The sequence below is a fragment of the Microtus ochrogaster genome, chromosome 10, assembly GCF_000317375.1.
Source record: "Microtus ochrogaster isolate Prairie Vole_2 chromosome 10, MicOch1.0, whole genome shotgun sequence".
Classification (NCBI taxonomy): Eukaryota; Metazoa; Chordata; class Mammalia; order Rodentia; family Cricetidae; genus Microtus; species Microtus ochrogaster.
In genome coordinates this window covers 14,242,940-14,261,832 of record NC_022016.1, presented here as the reverse complement: position 1 = coordinate 14,261,832, position 18,893 = coordinate 14,242,940, and the positions used below count along the sequence as shown (strand labels likewise).

Below are 18,893 nucleotides of genomic sequence, written 5' to 3'. Positions count from 1 at the left end.
CATCTATACCACAGTCATAGAAGTATACAGGAGAACCTCATCATCTATACCATAATCATAGAAATATACAGTGAACCTAGGCATCTATACCATGGTCATAGAAGTATACACGAGAACCTAGGCATCTATACCATGGTCATAGAAGTATACACGAGAACCTAGGCAAATTGAAGCACCTTTACCAAAAGAAGAATTTTTGCTTTGAGCAAGGATGAGATGCTACAGCTTTGACTATAGCATGGAGACTTCTGGTTTAATATTTGGAAAAGGGCAATCTGAAAAATGCTTCCATTTGCTACATGGGGTTTTAAAAGAAATTATTTGTATTTGGAAGAAAATGGATGAATAAATTTTATGAACAAATCGCATTTTGTATTTGAAAATTTGTTTAACTTTTGGCAACATAAGAAGGTATATCCAATTAAGTCTGCGTTAAACCAAGGAGAAGGTGAATTACACATTTATATATATATAAAAACCTGTTTATGTGTCTTGAAGTATAATATACTCATCAAGGGAATTGATAACTTCTTGAAATGAAATTACTTTTTCTCTTGTCTGTCTGTGATTGACTGCCATTAACAAAATATTAAAGTTTGTTACATAACACCACCATACACACCCACTACTGTCATTTTCCCTTCCAATTTGAGAAAGGGGGTGTTTGTCTTTTTTTAGTCCTAGCTCTCCTTCTAAGCATTAGGATATCTTAATATTTTAGAAATGTATTTACTGCACGTACCGCCAATATATCTGTATTTTGTAGCCACCGGTATATTCTTTAAAAGAGAAAGGGGTGAGGTGGGCCTAGATTGAGGTCAGTCAGTTTTTCCATGGTAATGTATTAGTTTTGTCTACCAGAAGCATGCAGTCGTATCTACCACAGATAGCACCTGCAGACAAGAGGGTCTCAGAACAAGAATTTGGATGTATCTTAACAATGCTCCTTGCAAACCCAAAGGCAGGTGACTGGAATTAATCATTTACTCCCCTCCTGAAGGGGGATTTGACATTATTTGTGTTAACAGAACATGTGCGCATGAAGAGCCCCTGTAGGCTCACAGAAACAGCATCTGAACAGGGTCACAAAGCTTTTTAATCATCAAGCTGAGAAATCGAAACCAAAGCGTGGAGGGAAGAATGGTGTAAGGACTAGTTACTTGGTTAGTTCTTTGTTTATTTTACCTGTCTTAAGTCTTAAAATTTCATTTTCCCCCTATAGGAAGAGGGCAGAGTCGGAGTCCAGAAAGAGCAGCTTGCCGAACAGTAAGGAGGTCCCTTCCCACCACCCAACAGACCCAGTGGAGTTGAGGCGCCTTAACTTTCAAACGCCAGGTAAGTGACTCACTCTGTCTGTCACAGATGGTCATAGTCCAATTGGCATTGTCTTGAGAAATGATATATCACCAGTTTTGATCCATTTTGTCCATCCTGATCTTTTGTTTTAATATGGATGAAGTTCACTTATATGTACAATAGAGAGGAATTTAATTACGTTGTTAAATCTAAAATGGGACAGAGAGAGAAAGATGTATAATTTGTCATTAGACTTTAGAAAAGTATCTATCATTTTAATGGGAATGACATGGTTTATTTATGTTCAGTGATACCAATCTGGTTTCTCATCTTATAAAGTAAATGCATGAGTAAATAGATGAATATGGCAATTGTTCTTCTCAGTGAGATATTTATTTCATACTTTGCTGTCTGTGTTTGTGGTACCATTAAAGAAGAATGTAGGAAGTGAAGAGAGGAAGAAAAGGAAAAGAGGGAAGATGAACACAGAGGAGAAAGAGAAGGATGGATGGAATGAATGAACAATTTCATTTCTTAAAAAAACTTAATTTTATTACATTTCACTGACCAATTTAAGTTTCAGGATGTAGAGACTTTTGCATAAATTGAGATGTGAAACAGATAACTTATTCTTAAAGAATATTAAGTGCTTCAACAGAGAAAAAAATACTATTCTCCTGGGGGATAGTTTTATAATAATATTAATTTAAGACTATTTCTGCTTCTCTTTCTTCTGACCAAACTGTTTATGTTAAGTGAACGGCAAATATCAAATGATAGAGAGAACTAAAATAATCACACTGAGCAGTCCTAATAAATACCTTCCCACAGTGAGCAAGACAAAGCATTGATCCAAAAAGTCTTTGGGATTAAAATTTTGTTGTAGTGATATACCCCACACTGCTGGCAGATGTCTTTTGTTTCTAATTAATGTCTGAATGCTCTAACTCCCAGTGTTATTCACCGTAGGTATTAAACTGTACATTCTCAATGAATTGCTTTGGACTGTGAGAACGTGTGGCTTATTGTGTTTAGCATATTTTTGTGCATGGAGATGAACACAGCATCTACTAACTCTTCAAATGAAGGAGCTGTTCCCTATTTCCAAGGTGGCTACACAATCATCACAAATGTTGAGTTGCTTAAAATTTTGATTGAAATGAAGTTAGACTTCTTTAAATTTACCTTTTTGAAGGCAAGCATATGCTTTCAAAAGCATAAATGGTAGAACAAATGTTCTTAAAACCAAAAATCTCCTGCGCACACTTTTTATATGACTGAGAAATGGAGACTGTAACCTTATCCATGATGGGTGAATATATCTGACTTGTCCTCCAGGGTCATTGCAGCCCTCAGCTTGAACCATGTTGAGTCTCCCCCATGGTGCTTTTTAAAGGCAATTTGATATAAAATAAGTTGTTATAGTAACTCTTATTTTGCTTAATTTTAAAATGGAAGTATACTGACTACCTCAGAATACAGTCAAGTTCTTAAAGGTGGACACAGTGACTCATGCATTTCCTCTATCACCTAACTCAATCCATAGAGGACCCCCAAAGCAACATCACTGTAGGTCAAATTCTTCCCTGCTTCATTATACCCATAATCTACTGAGAAAGCATTCCTCTCTGATGCTGCTGTGCACAGCTTCTGTATGAAATATGATCTATTCTGAAAGCAACCTTGTCCTTCTAGCAGTCGTGAAATCATGGTGCAGTGTTGAATTAAGGGATTAGATATCAAAAGAAAAGCATGTGTGAGTGCACCTCTCTGTTCCTATAGTCCTACAGCAGTCCCTCAGAAGGACAAAACAAAACAGGCAGCCACTTGTCAAGGACGACTATCAGATACAGGTGATGCTGAGCAATAAAACAGCAATACCTCTTCCAAGAGACCCGTCTTCAGGGGTCTTCGCTTTCTGTGGATGCTTTTCACAAATGTGGCCAACCCACAAGTCCTCTTAAGAATGCATTTTCTTAATGCCTGTGGAGATGTTAGATCCACTTATGGAGAAAGTGTGCTAAATTCAAACTGTCATGGGTTGCAGTTGAAAGATCATTATTGTATCATTTAAGAATTTACTCAATTAAAAAATTTCCAAAAAGGTATTATTTACCTAGAGTTGCCCTTGTTGCTGAATGGAGCGTGACATGCAGTGGAAAGACGTGATGAAGAAGAAAGGAAATGTGGTAAAGAAAAAGAACCATGCAGGACAGATTGTTCTGCCCCACCCAGCACAGCTTCTCATCCAGAAAGCCTTGCTTGTCTTTAGCTTGTAGGAACAATCCACTTAGGCTTGATTTGCTTCTGAAATAAACTCTTTTCCTCCAAAGTATGTGGGTTGATATCCTAAATAATTGGCCATTTACAAATGGAACAGACTGAAGTGTTAGTGGCAAATATCTAGAGATATGGCCATTTTCTTTAGCCCATGTGAGTTTCACCAGTGACTGTGAACTGTCTTAAAAACAGTCAGTGGGTAAGAGCTAAACATGGGAAGTTAACCAACTAACTGTCTGTATTTTTCCTCACCTCTTATTTGAGAATCAGTGGTTTTTCTCAAGTTATAAACTGAAATGATCCTTGATTAGATTTTGTTGCTGCTATGATTCTACTTAGTTTTTATTTTAAATTATCTATATTTTATTATGTGAAATATCTTTTATATGTATCATGCCTATTAATCTGAAATTAGTTGTTCCCAAACAACATTAACAGTTGAGGATATTTGTTAATAGCACGCATAAGTGGGAAATTAATAACCCATGTCTTCACTCCAAAAACTATGACGTGCAGTGAAATAAGAAAACTGAGATTTATATACCATGGACTTACCCCAGAACATCCCCAGGAGAGTAGGTGATGCCACATCTGATAGACTGTTAGGAATGATAAAGGAGCAAGCAAACACTACCATGTGACAGTCCATCAGCTGTGCAGGATGGAGGGGAATGCCTTGTACAGCCCTCTGATTCTATTCTCATTTTCTTTTTAAAAACTTGTTGTGAGTGATAGATAAGTTACATTTTATTTATTCTCATTAGAAAGAATACAGCTAAGGAGTCAGATTTTGTTTGAATTTTGATCAATGGTCCAGTTGTCACATGACATTATTCTGGCAGTTGAACAGTGCACAGAGACATTTTAATCATAAACAAATCAGAATGCTGTCCACTGTTGCTTAGCTAAGGCAAATTTTTGTGTTAACATACTTGTAAAATTTCAGACAGGAATCTATTCCTGATGATAAACCCATACTTGAGCATCTGAGCAAGCCAGGAGGGTCTAGGCTCTGGGCAAAGAACTCAGGCTCTCGTGTTTGTTAATATCATCCACAGCTGTGGATTTCTTAGTTAGAGTTCAAAGCACAGAATATAGACAGGATGCATTTTGGAGAATCTAGGCTACTTAATCCTTTAAGGTAAGTACATTTTACATCAGTAGGGCCTCAGTTATTGGTGTGCTGGATAGAGATCTTTGTTATGGAATGGGCAGGTAGACATCTTTCCAACACAAGCAGGTAACGTTAGACGGGCAAAGTGAAACTTGGTAGAGGTGTGTTACTCTCCTCTCTCAGAAGAATAAGTTGGGCAGAATGACTGAAAGAGAAAAGAAAGTCAGTAAAGGACCATATTAAAATTATTAACTTCTAGCCAACTTTTTCAAATCTTTAAATTCTTGGAAAATGGGAAAATGATTCAATTATTTAAGAAGCTTTTAGAAGAATCCCAAGCACCACTGGTAAGGCACAGCAGGGAAGGGTTTCTCCTTCCAAACCAGACAAGCTGAGATAAAGGGAAAAAAAGGAAGGAAGGAAGGAAGGAAGGAAGGAAGGAAGGAAGGAAGGAAGGAAGGAAGGAAGGAAGGGACAAGTATGTGTTCATATTTGTGAATCTTCCAGCAAAGCAAAATGAGTTCACTGTTGAGAGAAGTCTGTGCTCTGTCTAGTACATAGGAGAAGTGAGGGAAGGGTAACCAATAGTGTGGGGCACAGTACCAGCCACCACCAACATGACTGCTTCTGTTACCCCTTCTCCCCCACCCCTCACAAAGATACCCAAACACAACCAAAAAAGTCTCAGGTTTGAAAAGCAAAGGCCACAGCTCAAGGCTACCTTTCAGTATGGACCTGACCTTAGTGTGTTTTGGCTGGTAGATGATTGATGGTCTGTGAAAAACAAAAATAAGGTGAGAAGTTAATGTATCAGAGATTGTGGTGTCTGCAGCAGACTGTCTGCACAGCAGCCAAGTAGATTGTGTGAGGTCATGCAGTAGCTCCCTGGTCCATTGGTGTTAGTAATCACATCAGTGCTGATGCTACCCACCTTATATGTATATGTTTGTTATCTTCAGAGTTTATTCTAAGTAAACATATACATACAACCTAACAATAAAATATTTCTTTTTTGCATTTTATACTGGTAAAACATTGGTTCATTGATTTAAAATGTTAAATTTAGGGTATAAAGGAACATAGTTGTTCAAATCCTTCATGTTGATGAATCCTACAATAAAATTAAAACTTAAGTGCGTCATTCAATTCAAGAGACATACTCTTAGAGAATATTTTATTTAAGCTATTACTGACTATAATTGAGTCAAATTATGTTGTTGCTTTTCCCTAGAATCAATTATATCTTATGATGCACAGTTCTCTTTATGTCTCATTTATCATTAGTTTATAAAACAAATTTATAAACATAGTAGAGTAGTTGTATTTATTTCATTTTAACTAATATATAAATTATGCTCAGCTGTGACTAATCTTTAAGGAGCTGAATTTCTCTCAATGACTGCTATGTCAGATATACTTATGGAAGTTTAGGATTTGATAAGCAAATTGTTTTCCCCTTAGTTGATACCTACTAAATGTTCCCCTGACTTTTATAAATTGTGGCATAATATTGAGACTCTGTAAGCACACATGTTCAGTGACAGCAAAAATCATATGCCACTATTAATACTGGCCAGAAAAACTATACTCTGCAAAGTTATAGAGTTTCAGGAAACATTTAATGTGCCAATTAAACATGTATGGAAAATAAGTAAAGCAAGCGTGAGTTGAGTATTTGTTATATAATATGCTAGGGAACAATGTACTTTAGACTTGAACTTTTGCTTTATTTGATATGTAATATTTTTTCTTAGAGACAACAAATTTTTTATGTATGTATGTGTTGTTTTTTTAACTGGATATTGAAGCCAAATTTTCCTGCATGCTAGACAAATGTTCTGCCACTGAGCCACAACACCCAGCTATTTTTTTTAAAAAAATTAATTTGTACTTATGAACTGAGATATCTCGGGGATGAAGCACAGATCTAAATGTTATTTCTGTTTCATAAATGCCATATATAGCTGTAAAGTAGTTTAATATGACATTTTGATATACCTGTATTTCTGTTGCCACCTACCACATGAGGTTAAATGTGGAGTTTTCCACTTATACAACAAATCAAGGCTCAATATATTGTGAATATCGGAGGTATTAGCATTGCTGTTTTGGTATTTGAATTGCTGAGCCTCTTTTTAATAAACATTTCTCTATGGATAATATAGTTATTTGAAGGATGCTCTAAATGAAAGGACACTGTAAGACTATCTTAAAAGCAAAATTACTTTTATTTCTTTTTAGAAGTGTTTTGCAAAGTTGCACTGCAGTTTTTTAACATTTTGAGTTTATAGTGTTAGTTCATAATTTCAGAGAATCTGAACGTGTTGACAGAAAGGGACCGGCAGTGTATACATTGCAGGTGTGAGTCTGAGCACCCTTTGCCTGCCCCACCTCCAGAGACAGCTGAATTCTAAGACTTCTAACATGTATGAGCATACCATCTTTAGATCAGGGTGCTTTACGGTCATTACGTTGCTGTCCATCTTCGTGTGCACGTCACCACCTGAGTCCAAGCCATCTGACCATGTCAGAATCCTTCCATTTCAATGCTCTACTGCCAGCAGGGGAATGAGCTGTCAGAGACAAGAAGGAAATTCAGTTCAGCATTTTTTAGTTATCTGGGCTGGTTAAACGTTCCTTAGTCTCACACAGGGCCAGTTTCTTTTAGACATTTGAATACAGTTCAGTTAAAAAAAAAATCTTCCTAGTAACAGTTTTCTTAATCCTTGTGCACAAGGAAGCTTAAAGCATGACTACATGGGAACTCTTGCAAAGTACATTTGACCTCTACCCTGCAGATGTGTTCTGTAGCTTAATGTTCTAGCTCAGCAAGCTGTAAAGTACTTGGAGCAGCTCCCCTAGGGATACTTTCTATTGACTGAGAAACAAAGTGAAAAATGAAGGTCAAGAGAGGGAGAGTCTGGGGTAACCATTCTGGGAAATTTGGGTGAGGCCTAGCCCCACAGATAGAAAAAGGTCACCAGGTTATTTACAACATCCACTTCCAGGTTCCTGGTAGAAAACAGGTATATGCATCACTTCTGTTGACAAGATAAGCCTAAGTGCTTAACATTCCTGCTTCTCATGGTGTTTGTCTGTGAGCACAAGGGCCTCATTTCCTCTGCATCCTACCTTTGCCATTCATGTCAATTCAGCACTGGCAATTGTGGAGTTGCTGCTTGAGAGATGATGAGGATTTTTAGCTGTGTGGACAACACCCTCCCCTGTCTGGCCCATATTTTCCCTTGGCACAGGAAGCGCCACAGCAGAGTAGCTCCCATTCTCAGTCACCGCCCACATCTCCACATTCAGAACTGTGACTGGCATGGAGCTGGCCCTCATGTTTGGTGTTGCTGTTCAGATAATAAAGGTATGCTTTTCTTTCCTGAAAAGCAAAAATTGGTGAACAAAAGTAGTCCTAGAAATCTGTTTCTCACAAGGGAAAAAACAGTGATGCTTCCTTTGTAAAAGGGTCTGTGGTACCACTGTTAGTGATCTCTGGTTACTGGTTGTATCATCCTGACTCCCTCAGCCCTTTGATTCTGTCTTCCTTCTAGAAAGTCAGTTCCTATTCAGACAGGAATCAGGCTAATGATATCAAACAGCTTAGTAGTGTTTTTGCTATTCACTACTTAGATGAACATATACAACTCCTGGATTCTTGAGTCCTGTTGTATAAAATGAAAGCACTGGACTCCATTATCTCCAGGATGTATGTCAGCTAAAAAAAACAAACAAGCATAGTTTTAAAATTTTGTTTCATGTAAAGAAGCCACTGTAACTATTATCACAAATATGTACCATGTCGAAAGTAGTCATCTTTTTATTTTCTCCAACCTGATGAAGACACCATCAGGTCTCAGTGTAGCATCATATCTGACAGATGTGTGGCTAAGTATGAACACTCTGATCAGGGTCAATGTAAGCCTTTAAAATGTGTTTGTGTTGCTGGGCGATGGTGGCGCATGCCTTTAATCCCAGCACTTGGGAGGCAGAGGCAGGTGGATCTCTGTGAGTTCGAGACCAGCCTGGTCTACAGAGCTAGTTCCAGGACAGGCTCCAAAGCCACAGAGAAACCCTGTCTCGAAAAACCAAAAAAAAAAAAAAAATGTGTTTGTGTTGTGTATTTGTTGCCTTGGGTCAATGAGGTCCTGGTCCTGGCACTTTCTTAGCAGTTGATAGCCATACTTCTAAGTCTTTGCTGCTAGTAATGTCTATAAAAGAATAATGCCTGCTAGTGGGGTGTCACAAGAATACAAGGATATCACAAGCAAAAAAAAAAGTTTATTTTTGTTCTCATAAATCGTGATATTTCTGAGCATAAAATATAACAAATGAATTTACAAGGCTCCTGCTATCTTCATCATGAATTCCCATAGGATGAAAATTGCTGCTAAGAACTTAAATCATTAGTGTCTGGTTCCCACACGCAAAGGTCCTGAGTTAATTGGTCTGATATGCATCCTGCAAAAAGGAATTTTGAGATACCTGAGAATTAATGTGAAAACATTGTTCTGAATAACCACACACACACATGCACACACACACACACACACACACACACAAACACACACGCATGCACACGCGCACGCATTTTCTGAAATGTAAACAATGGCCAGGCTACCAGACAAAAGCTGAGCAGCTACTACAGTAATATCAACTTTATCTTAGTATTCTTAGGGTCTAATTTTTTATCCAGAATATAGTAATCTGAATTATTTAAAATGCATTTTTAGCACTGGGCAATGAACAAATTGCTTGGAAATATTTTTGAAATAAACCCTTTGTCTTAGTTACAATTTCTATTGCTGTGAAGAGACACCATGCCCACTGCAAAGTCTTATAAAGAGAAACATTTAATTGGCATTGTCTTACTGTTCAGAGCGTTACTCTGTTATCATCATAGCAGGAAGCATAGCTGCCCACAGGCAGGCATGGTTCTGGGGTAGTAATTGAGAGGTCTACATCAGAATCATCAGGCAATAGGAATAGAGAGACGCTAAGCCTGGTTTGGGCATTTGAAATCCCAAAGTCCACCTTCAGTGACGCACTTCCTCCAAACAAGACCGCACATACTCCGATAAGGCCACACCTCCTAATTCCATTTCCATAATCATTCAACTATGAGTCTATGGGAGCATTCTTGTTCAAACCACCACACCCTTGATGACTATTTTCTGACAGGAAATAAGGAGCTTTGAGTTGGAGTAATTTTATCTCATGTTTTATGCAACAGCAGACTGATGTTGGTATTCAGCCTTACACATAACCAAGGCAACATCATCATATAGAGTATACACTGTTTTGGATAGCTAAACAAAATTTACCTAAACATAAATAGCAGACACCACAAGTAAATAATAGTTTTCAAGTTTACAAACAATTCTCTCCATACCTCAAAGCAATAAGTTAAAAAAAAACCTTTTATAGGAACCACTCCTAAAAGACTCTTGTCTGTTCAGAGCCTCTAACAGTGTAGCAGAATAGTGTAGTGAAGAAGAAAGCCACTCCAGAACTAACTTACTTTCCTACTTTGGTCTTACAGATAAAGACACTGAGATGCTCAATTACAGGTCCCTGTTAACTAGGTGTCAGAACAGAAGTAACTTTATATTCTGTATCATGGGCCTACGTTTCCTTCTTACTCCATGCAATTCTCTTAGGTTCACCTCTTGGATATGAAGTGGCTATTCTGCCATTTATACTTGTCCTAGAAATTGGGTACAGATGATGCAAACTGTCCAGTCCTAAGTAACAGTTCTTTAATGCTGTTCACAAAGAGGTAGCTCAGATTCATTTGGATTTCTGTGTAATTAGCTTCCAAATTAGTACTTTATGACCACATGTCAGAAGTAAATATGTGATCATATCTTGTATTGTTTCCTATGGTCTTCTGCTGTTATACTAATACTTTTCCCATCTCCAACTGGCTTTACTTTTGCAGCTTTGAGCAGTAATTCAGTCCCCTACGCCTCCCTGATTGGCTCTGTGTCCTCCCTCTCTAGCCAAACCACCACTCAGTCCATATATGATAATAACTCTCTCCCACGATTCGCTCGAAAAGGTCTAAACATCTTTGTCTCTATTACCTTCTCTGTTAAAGCACTGCAATGATGTCCACTTCAGCCCATTCCCATGTCCAGATCAATCTAGCATCTCTGTGCTTCCGCATTTCCATTCTTTTCTCCGGGGAGTGCCTCATCTGGATGAGCTCACTCTTAATTACTCGATTGTTGTCACCCACCCCCCACCCCCACCCCTGTCGTACCAAAGAATGTAAATTAGTTTGATTCTACCATCCATGGGAAAATTTTCAGAAAGGCCTCCAAAATTTTGGTCTGAATATATAATTATATCATCAACAAAGAAAATCTACATCTAATCAACTCATTTCTGTTGGCTCTCTACCAAAATTTTGGTTCCTATGAGTAGACATTTACAGCCATGAACACAAAGCCACCATAGATCACAGCACTGTGCTAAGCACAGAATAATTTTCTTGAAGGAGCAAAGTTGTTTTGTTTTGTTTTTTAACTTAAGTTACCATAACCATTGATAATTTGGCATTTCAGATAAAGGAACTTAGGGGGTGACTTTCTCTAATGACACCATTTCTAAAGCACTCCTAAGAAGTCCTGTCACATTGGTCTAATGGTCATCCTTCCAGCCTGTTACCCTCCAGAGTTACAGTGACAGCAGAGCATCACCAGGGCTTCCAGTTGGAGCTCCCCGCTTCTAATTTTCTACTTCAGATGCTTCCCTGGGGGCATGTTAGTTCACTCTCTCAATCCAGCTGGAATTTGCGTCTCTTAATATCCGAGTCAGCAATTCTCTCTCATGGTGCACTTGCAAAATTCATCTCAATGAGACAAGATCAAATCATGTGAACAGAGGGGGAAAAGCATCAGAAAAACACAGGAATCATCAAAATTAACAGCAGATTATTTTTAACAAACACTCTGAAATTAATGTGTCTTCAGCTGGCCGACTGAACTAAGATGTATTTGGCCCCTCTGCTTTCTTTTCTTTTCTTTCCCTGTTTTTTCATCTATCATATGCTTATTTTCCTGAATTCATTTCACATGAGAGACAAAGATGTTTACACCTGAAGTAGCTTGTAGGTTTGCTGGGGGTTGAAGAGTGAGACCTGTGGGGGCATAATACCTCTGTGCTGTTGTGTGATCATACGTAAATGACTAAACGGCTGCAACCCCAGCCTCTACAATCTGCTACTAGTGGAAACATTTTTGAAGTTCAGTTTGGTTTGGTGTCTGTGTGTTGTCCGTAGCCATTGTCTTGAGCTGTTGTGCATGTCCTCTTCTGTGTCCATATTTGCATGTGAATGTTGTCACCTGACATGTTTGTGAAATACTAAAGTGATCCTCATCAATGTATGGTAAACCCTGCACAAGCTTACATTGTATTAGTCCTTTATAAAGGTGTATCATGCTATCCATTTCATTTTTTTAAACATACCCATTCAATTTTTTTTTATTTTTATTTACATCATCATTTCCTTTACAGGTTCAGATGATTCCGGTTACCCTGGTAACCTTCATTTTTCAAGTTAGTTTTCTTTGATTATACATAAGTCATTTTCTGTTTCCTATCAGGCTGCTCCTCCTCCCCCTTCAGGCCTTCTTCACTGTCTGTTCCTTGGTTGACTTTACATCATTTAATTCCACACAATTTCCATTTCACACAGTGCAGGAGAAGGAGTCTGAGATGGCATAACAGTAATTACTCAAAGCAGAAGTTGACATCAGGCCCGACTTTCAGTTTTTCCTGCTAGCTAACCTCATTGATTCAAAGCGCAGTTAACCCTTTCTTCCACACTAGGAATGCTAGTTTGGGGAATATGCTTGGTGAATTTCTTACTTGGTGCCAAAATCCTCCCATTAGAGCATGTCCTGCTTTGAGTAACCAGACTATCTGCCTGCTTCTTCGCATAAAACATCTTTACTACTCACATGTTCTCAGGCCATTTCTAACTACAGCATTCACTGTGTTTTGAAAGTGTTAACATCATGTGGTTTTATTTAAATATGTTTCCTCTTCATTTCTAATAGGTATGGCTAGCCATCCTCCAATCCCTATCTTGGAACTTGCAGATCATATTGAGAGGTTGAAAGCAAACGACAACCTGAAGTTTTCCCAGGAATATGAGGTAATAAACTTTTTACGTGGCAGAACTGCCAATGAATGCCTGCCTTTGTCTTTGTCTAGAAAGTTAACATCAGTACTTTTTTATTGAAATACAACTCCAAATCAGATACAATTTCTATAAATAAGCAATTAAATCATTATAGTAGCTACATTTTATAGGTATTGTTGTCTATTTTTTCAGTGTAAATTGAATGATATTTGTCCTTTCTTTTCTTTTTTGGATATTAAGTTCATAAAATACTCTGACTTAGTAAAATTCTAAGTGTTGCAAATTGGTGAAAATTAATTTATTTGTGGTAGGAAGTTTTGCTGAGGAACGGTGGTGCACATCTTTAATCACTGCACTCAGGAGGCAGGCAGAGCTCTGTGAGTTTGAGGCCAGCTTGGTCTACAGCGTGAGTTCCAGGATAGCCAGAGATACACACAGAGAAACTCTGTCTTGGAAAACAAACAAACGAAGAATCTTCACTGAAAAAGTCATAATATATCATACCATCAGGAATAAGTAGCCCTTTTATTTGGCTTATTTATTCCATGTGTATGTGTTACGTGTGAGTGTGCATATGTGGAAATATGAAGACAAGTTCCAGGAGTCAGTTCTCCCATTCTGCGTGGGATTCTGGGAATCTAGGCTGCTTTTCTGCTGAGCCATCTTGCTGGCCCCTTAAATATGAGAATTCTAAATAAAATGTTTCTTATGGCCTGAAAACTCTGTACTTGAATCATCAGCCACTGTGGAAAAGAATGCTAGTGCCAAGATTATCAGAAATGTGCCTGTTTCCAAACTAACTAGTATCTTAAAATCCCAGAGTCCTTAAAGATTCTATGTGAATTTTTGGTGACGTCTGTGTGTGTATGTGTGTGTGTGTGTGTGCGCGCGCGTGTGTGTGTGCATGCTGTGACTGTGACTTTTTTAATTTATTTATTTATTAAAGATTTCTGTCTCTTCCCCGCCGCCTCCCATTTCCCTCCCCCTCCCCCTCCCCCAATCAAGTCCCCCTCCCTGCCCTGTGGCTGTGACTGTGACATTTTTAAGCAACATGTTATAAACCTGGCCATTTTTAGTGTTCCATAGCAACAAGGGTCCATGGAGAAACCTGTTCATGTGTAACTACTAAAGGAGCATCATTGTTCTTGCTTTTTATGTGTTGCAGCACAAGATTTAAATATATCACAAAATTCTTCTAATTGTTACAAACAACAGGAGAGATTTCAGGAATTGGCTTACTGGAAGTCTTAAAGATGGCTCTTCCTCATACCATTCTTTGTCTTTGCTGCATCAGGTTCAAAGGCAGTTGTCCAAGATGATCTTTCTCTACCATGTGTAAAAGTCTGTTCTATCACATGCAGTGAGGAATCTCTAGATCTACCCTTGAGGGGCCAGAGAAATGACGAATCTCAGATGTGCCGTATCTGAGAACATGAAGCAGAAGGCCCAAGTCAATCTACCTATATAGCCTTCCTTAATTCTTCAACTCTCTTTCTCTGCCTCTCTGTCTTTCTCACTTTTACTTATTTCTGTTTCTTCCTTTCTTTTTAGTCACCCGCACCCGCTGCCCAGAGTTGGTGATTAAATCCAGGGCTGATGTGAATTAGAGACTGCTCTCACACTGAGCAACAGAGTCTATATTTACTTTTTATTTTGAGACAGGATCTCATTAAGTTTCTCAAGGTATCCTCAAACTTAGCATCACCCTATCCACCTCCTGAGTGGACCATAGAACTGGGCTTCCTAATTTTATGCTGGATAAGCAAATCATCTGAATTGGTGTCTATTGCTATTCTGTATCCTTCACCAGTTTGCATATTCGAACATTTTTGTACTATTTTATAGAACACAGAGCTGGACTTTTTTCTTTCCAGTGGGCTCAGTCATAGTTTCCTTTTTTCTTCTTAAAGCATCTGGGAAATTAATACTGCACCAAATCTTGTCTTATATTCTCAAAGCCCTGCTTCTCACCTCTTCACTGTTGTTTTCTCTAAAGTATAGCCCATCTTGTTAAACCTTTAATATACGTCCAGTGCCTCGTTTCCAGCTTGAGGATAAATATTGAGTTGTAGCAATGAGAAGGAAAATATATGTAGAGTAAATCCTGTGGCAAAAGAAGCTCTTAATTTAAGGGTCAGTGTTTACCAATCAGAATCTTCACTCTTCTTTATTGTTAAACTGTTAAGTATTTATTGTTTGTCTGTATATTTTCTTCATGATTCTACTTCAATTCCTTATTTGTAATGATGTAATAGACCACAAACATTAAAAATATAATCTTTCAGTTGATCGATAAGCCAACACTTGACTTACTTCCAGGAAAGTCCAAACCTCTTCAGCAAATGGACTTGTATCCATTGAATAAAGTAGCTGGCCTCTCTTAAATATAGAAAGTCTCAAGAAATGTTCCATGTCAAGCTAACCTAATAATCATTTAGATCAGAAGCACTTCATATAAGTAGCCATGAACTGCGTGCTGGCATTACTGCCATTAGCAGCTCCCTGAGTCACTTCAGCCATTGACATGATAGTGCACACAGACTCTTCACCGCTCGTCAGTAAGATGATCTGGGATTAAATCTCCCTGGGCCGGAATTAACTGGATTGTTTCTTAACAGCCATGAAGGAGATATTTAAGTGGTGCACTCATCTGCGGTAATAAGAATAAAGCCTTTATATAATAATATCAGAGCCACACTTTGGGAAATTATTTTCTTATTAGCTAGCATATAAATTTAAATGTGTTTTTAACTGATTTTCAGCAAGAAAAAAATAAAAGGAAAAACTTGTTACTTTCAAGCACCTCACTATTTCTACTCAATCACTGTGGATTAATGTTTATTGAAACTGCTTAAGCTGATTAAAACAAAAATTTGTCACTGCAATTTGAAACAAACAAAGGTTAAAAGCATGAAAGTTGTTTACAGTGGTCCTGAGGACACAAGTCAAATTACACATCAAGTCCCATCAATGAAGTCAATGACAGATGAAAATATAGCCTGGAAATATCTGAATACAAGGTTAAGTCATGTTAAATGCTATAGGTCGTCAATGCTTTAAGCTTTCATGTTTATATAAGAATAATAAGTAACTGAAATATGAGTAATCTCAATGTCAATATATCATCTGTCATGTACTAAATAAAGTCTACTCTCAAAGTCAATTGATTAGACTTACAAACATATAAAACTAAAAACAAGTGCAGGTTTTGCAACACAGAATGACATTATTTTGATTATTTGGAAGTCTAGTTTATTTTAAGTTCAGATACCTAGAAGCTGGCATAGTAGAACATGTCAATGATCATAGCATGTGAGATGTATATAATCATAATATATTTAAGCCTACCCTGGGCTATGTATTAATGAGTCTCTGTCCTCAAAAATTAAAATAATTTTTTCATGGATTCCACCTTAAGTAAAGTGACTCAGTTGGTAAACCACTGTAGCCATGGTTCTCTATTTTAAAAACAGCACTAGGAGAACATTGGTGAAAGTTCTAGGAAGCCCTCATTTTGAAAGATGACATCCTTTGTTGAGGATTATGCAAGATAGAAGATGATTTCCCCCCTTCACTGTTTCTTGTGATGGCAAGTACATTTAGATTCAGTTGGCAGATATCATCAGAATCATTATTAGCAATGCATATATATAAATAGGCACAAACACATCTTACACGAGATGCACTGTGATACCATTATGAAAAGCTGTATGTATAGAAAGAACATTGAGTATACTGGTGATGGTATTGTTCATCTTAGAGAATTAGGTGACATGAAATTAGACCAGTGTGGAAGGCCAAAATTTGTCATGAGCTTCAAATGCTGCAGCAATGCTGAGTCTTAAGTGTTTTGATGGTAAGAAAGACATGAGATTTACTGCAGATTTGCATCTTGGATTGGATACTTTGCCCTATTGTAGATTTGTACAGTGGCATACCATAATAAGTCCCTCATCTATAAACTATATGTTAGGAGAATTAGGAAAATCATGCCTGTAAGTATGTAAATGGCAGTTTTAAAATGGAAAGCTTCCTATAAAGGGAACCAGTGAAAGCTGGTAATTATGTCCATTATTTTAAAAGCATTAAGTATATATTAAAAGGTTAAGATTGTATATTAAGGTCTTATTGTGCCCATTCTGAAGAAATTCATTCTCTCATTAAACAGGTATGCCAATGAAATTTTTTTACAGTATAATCAGTCTTTTGATTAAAGACTTTCTCAGGTTTTGATCATAATTTAGAGCATATTTACAAATTCCTTATAACATTAATCTATCGTGTGTATAATGCACACTAATATAGAGAAACTGTGGTAAAGACCAACAGTTAGGGGGATCATAGATAGCAATGTTGGTTTAAGAATAGATAAGTTCGAACTCAAAACTGTATAGTTTTCTGCCATCTGTGAACTGCCAAGGCAAGGTGCCCTCCTAAGCAAGACTGGTAGAAGTAACTTTCTCTCTTAACTCTCTAGGAGTAACTTTCTCTCCTTTTCCCTGTGAAATAGATTGGGTAAGCTATTGATATAGACAGATTTGCTCTGTCCAATGAGTCAGGGACCCCGGCATGCAAGTATTCAAGGGATCATGATTGAAGTGCTTTAGGAAGATAAAAATAAAATCTGACTTCCAATTTGGTTCTCAACAGTTTTTCAGTTTCTCCAACTCACAAATCCTAATTTAAGTACAGTCTAGTTTTTAAAACTCTGGTCTAAATTGAGAGATTAACCTGCCTTAAAACACAGTGACCAACAAAATCCCTTCAAATTCCTGACAGCTTGTTTACAATTTCTTTAAAAGCGTTTTTACGTTATTTGAGAATTTCATTCATTTATTCACTGTATTTTTTTCAAATCCACTCCTTAATCCCTCCTTTATGACTCTTACCAGAATTGACACACTTTAGGGCTGGAGAGATGGCTAAGCGGTTAAGAGCACTGACTGTTCTTCCAGAGGACCTGAGTTCAATTCCCAGCAACCACATGGTGGCTCACAACCATCTGTAATGAGATCTGGCACCCTCTGGCCTACAGGCATACATGAAGGCAGACTTTCTATACATAATAAATAAATAGAATTGACACACTTTGTCCCTTCTCAATTTTCATATATATTTTTTCTTATCCCACTGAGTCCAATTAGTGCTTTCAATATGGGTATGGTTTTAGAGCCATCCCCTGGAGCAAGAGCAACCTACCAGGATCCATATCTCAGAAGAAAACTGACTCTCTCCCCCAAAAGCCATGGGTACCCCAGCTGTGGGCATTGCTTCATTGGCCGCCAAACTCCACACACCCTTGTTTGGTTCAGGTCCTGTGCATGCTGTGAGTTCATAAGTCTAACAACCCTGACATGTTCAGCAAATACTCTTTCACAGTAGTCTTCCCAGATGCTTCCTTTGGTCTCACGAGAGCATGAACTATTACGGGCTAACTAACCAGTTTCTGATGGAATTTAAATTCTCTCTAGACATTCCCCATCCTCTTCTGGTGGTCACCCAAACACAGTTGTCAAGGGACTACTGAGAGCTCAAGAACAATGGCAATGGGTTTCTGATCCTACTGCTCGTACTGGCTTTGTAGGAGCCTAGGCAGTTTGGATGCTCAACTTACTAGACCTGGATGGAGGTGGGGGTTCCTTGGACTTCCCACAGGGCAGAGAACCCTGATTGCACTTCAGGCTGAGGGGGGGGGACTTAATTGGGGGAAGGGGAGGGAAATGGGAGGCAGTGGCGGGGAGGAGACAGAAATCTTTAATAAATAAATAAATTTAAAAAAAATCTTCTTTAAGATGTTAGTGATACCTTTTTCTATTTGTAGCATTACCTTAATATTCTATATTAAAACAACTCTCTGCAATCCTTTTATTGGAATTAGAAAGTGACAGGATAGTGATTCTCAGAAGTCCTCACTAGAGTTCAACTTTGGCTTTTTTTTTTTTTTGTCATAAAGCCCAAACTCAAGTTTGGTTACTATCTAAAGAGATGGATATCTATGATAACACTTATGTTACCCAGCCATTTATCATCTACATGTGCCAAAGATTT

The 18,893-nt window shown here is 37.8% G+C and overlaps 1 protein-coding gene across 17 annotated transcripts in view; it reads left to right on the top strand.

Moving 5' to 3' along the window:
• The window catches only part of Ptprd (protein tyrosine phosphatase, receptor type D), a 192,124-nt gene that overhangs the window by 77,082 nt on the left and 96,149 nt on the right, over positions 1-18,893 (top strand). For 11 of the 17 annotated variants that reach the window (XM_026781867.1, XM_026781863.1, XM_026781865.1 and 8 more), the window contains 3 exons: positions 1,223-1,335; positions 12,215-12,256; positions 12,760-12,857. In XM_026781867.1, coding sequence (XP_026637668.1) covers positions 1,223-1,335; positions 12,215-12,256; positions 12,760-12,857 — 253 coding nt within the window. The remainder of the gene's footprint in view (positions 1-1,222; positions 1,336-12,214; positions 12,257-12,759; positions 12,858-18,893) is intronic. The other 6 variants (XM_005352666.2, XM_005352665.2, XM_026781870.1 and 3 more) reach the window with 1 other exon arrangement.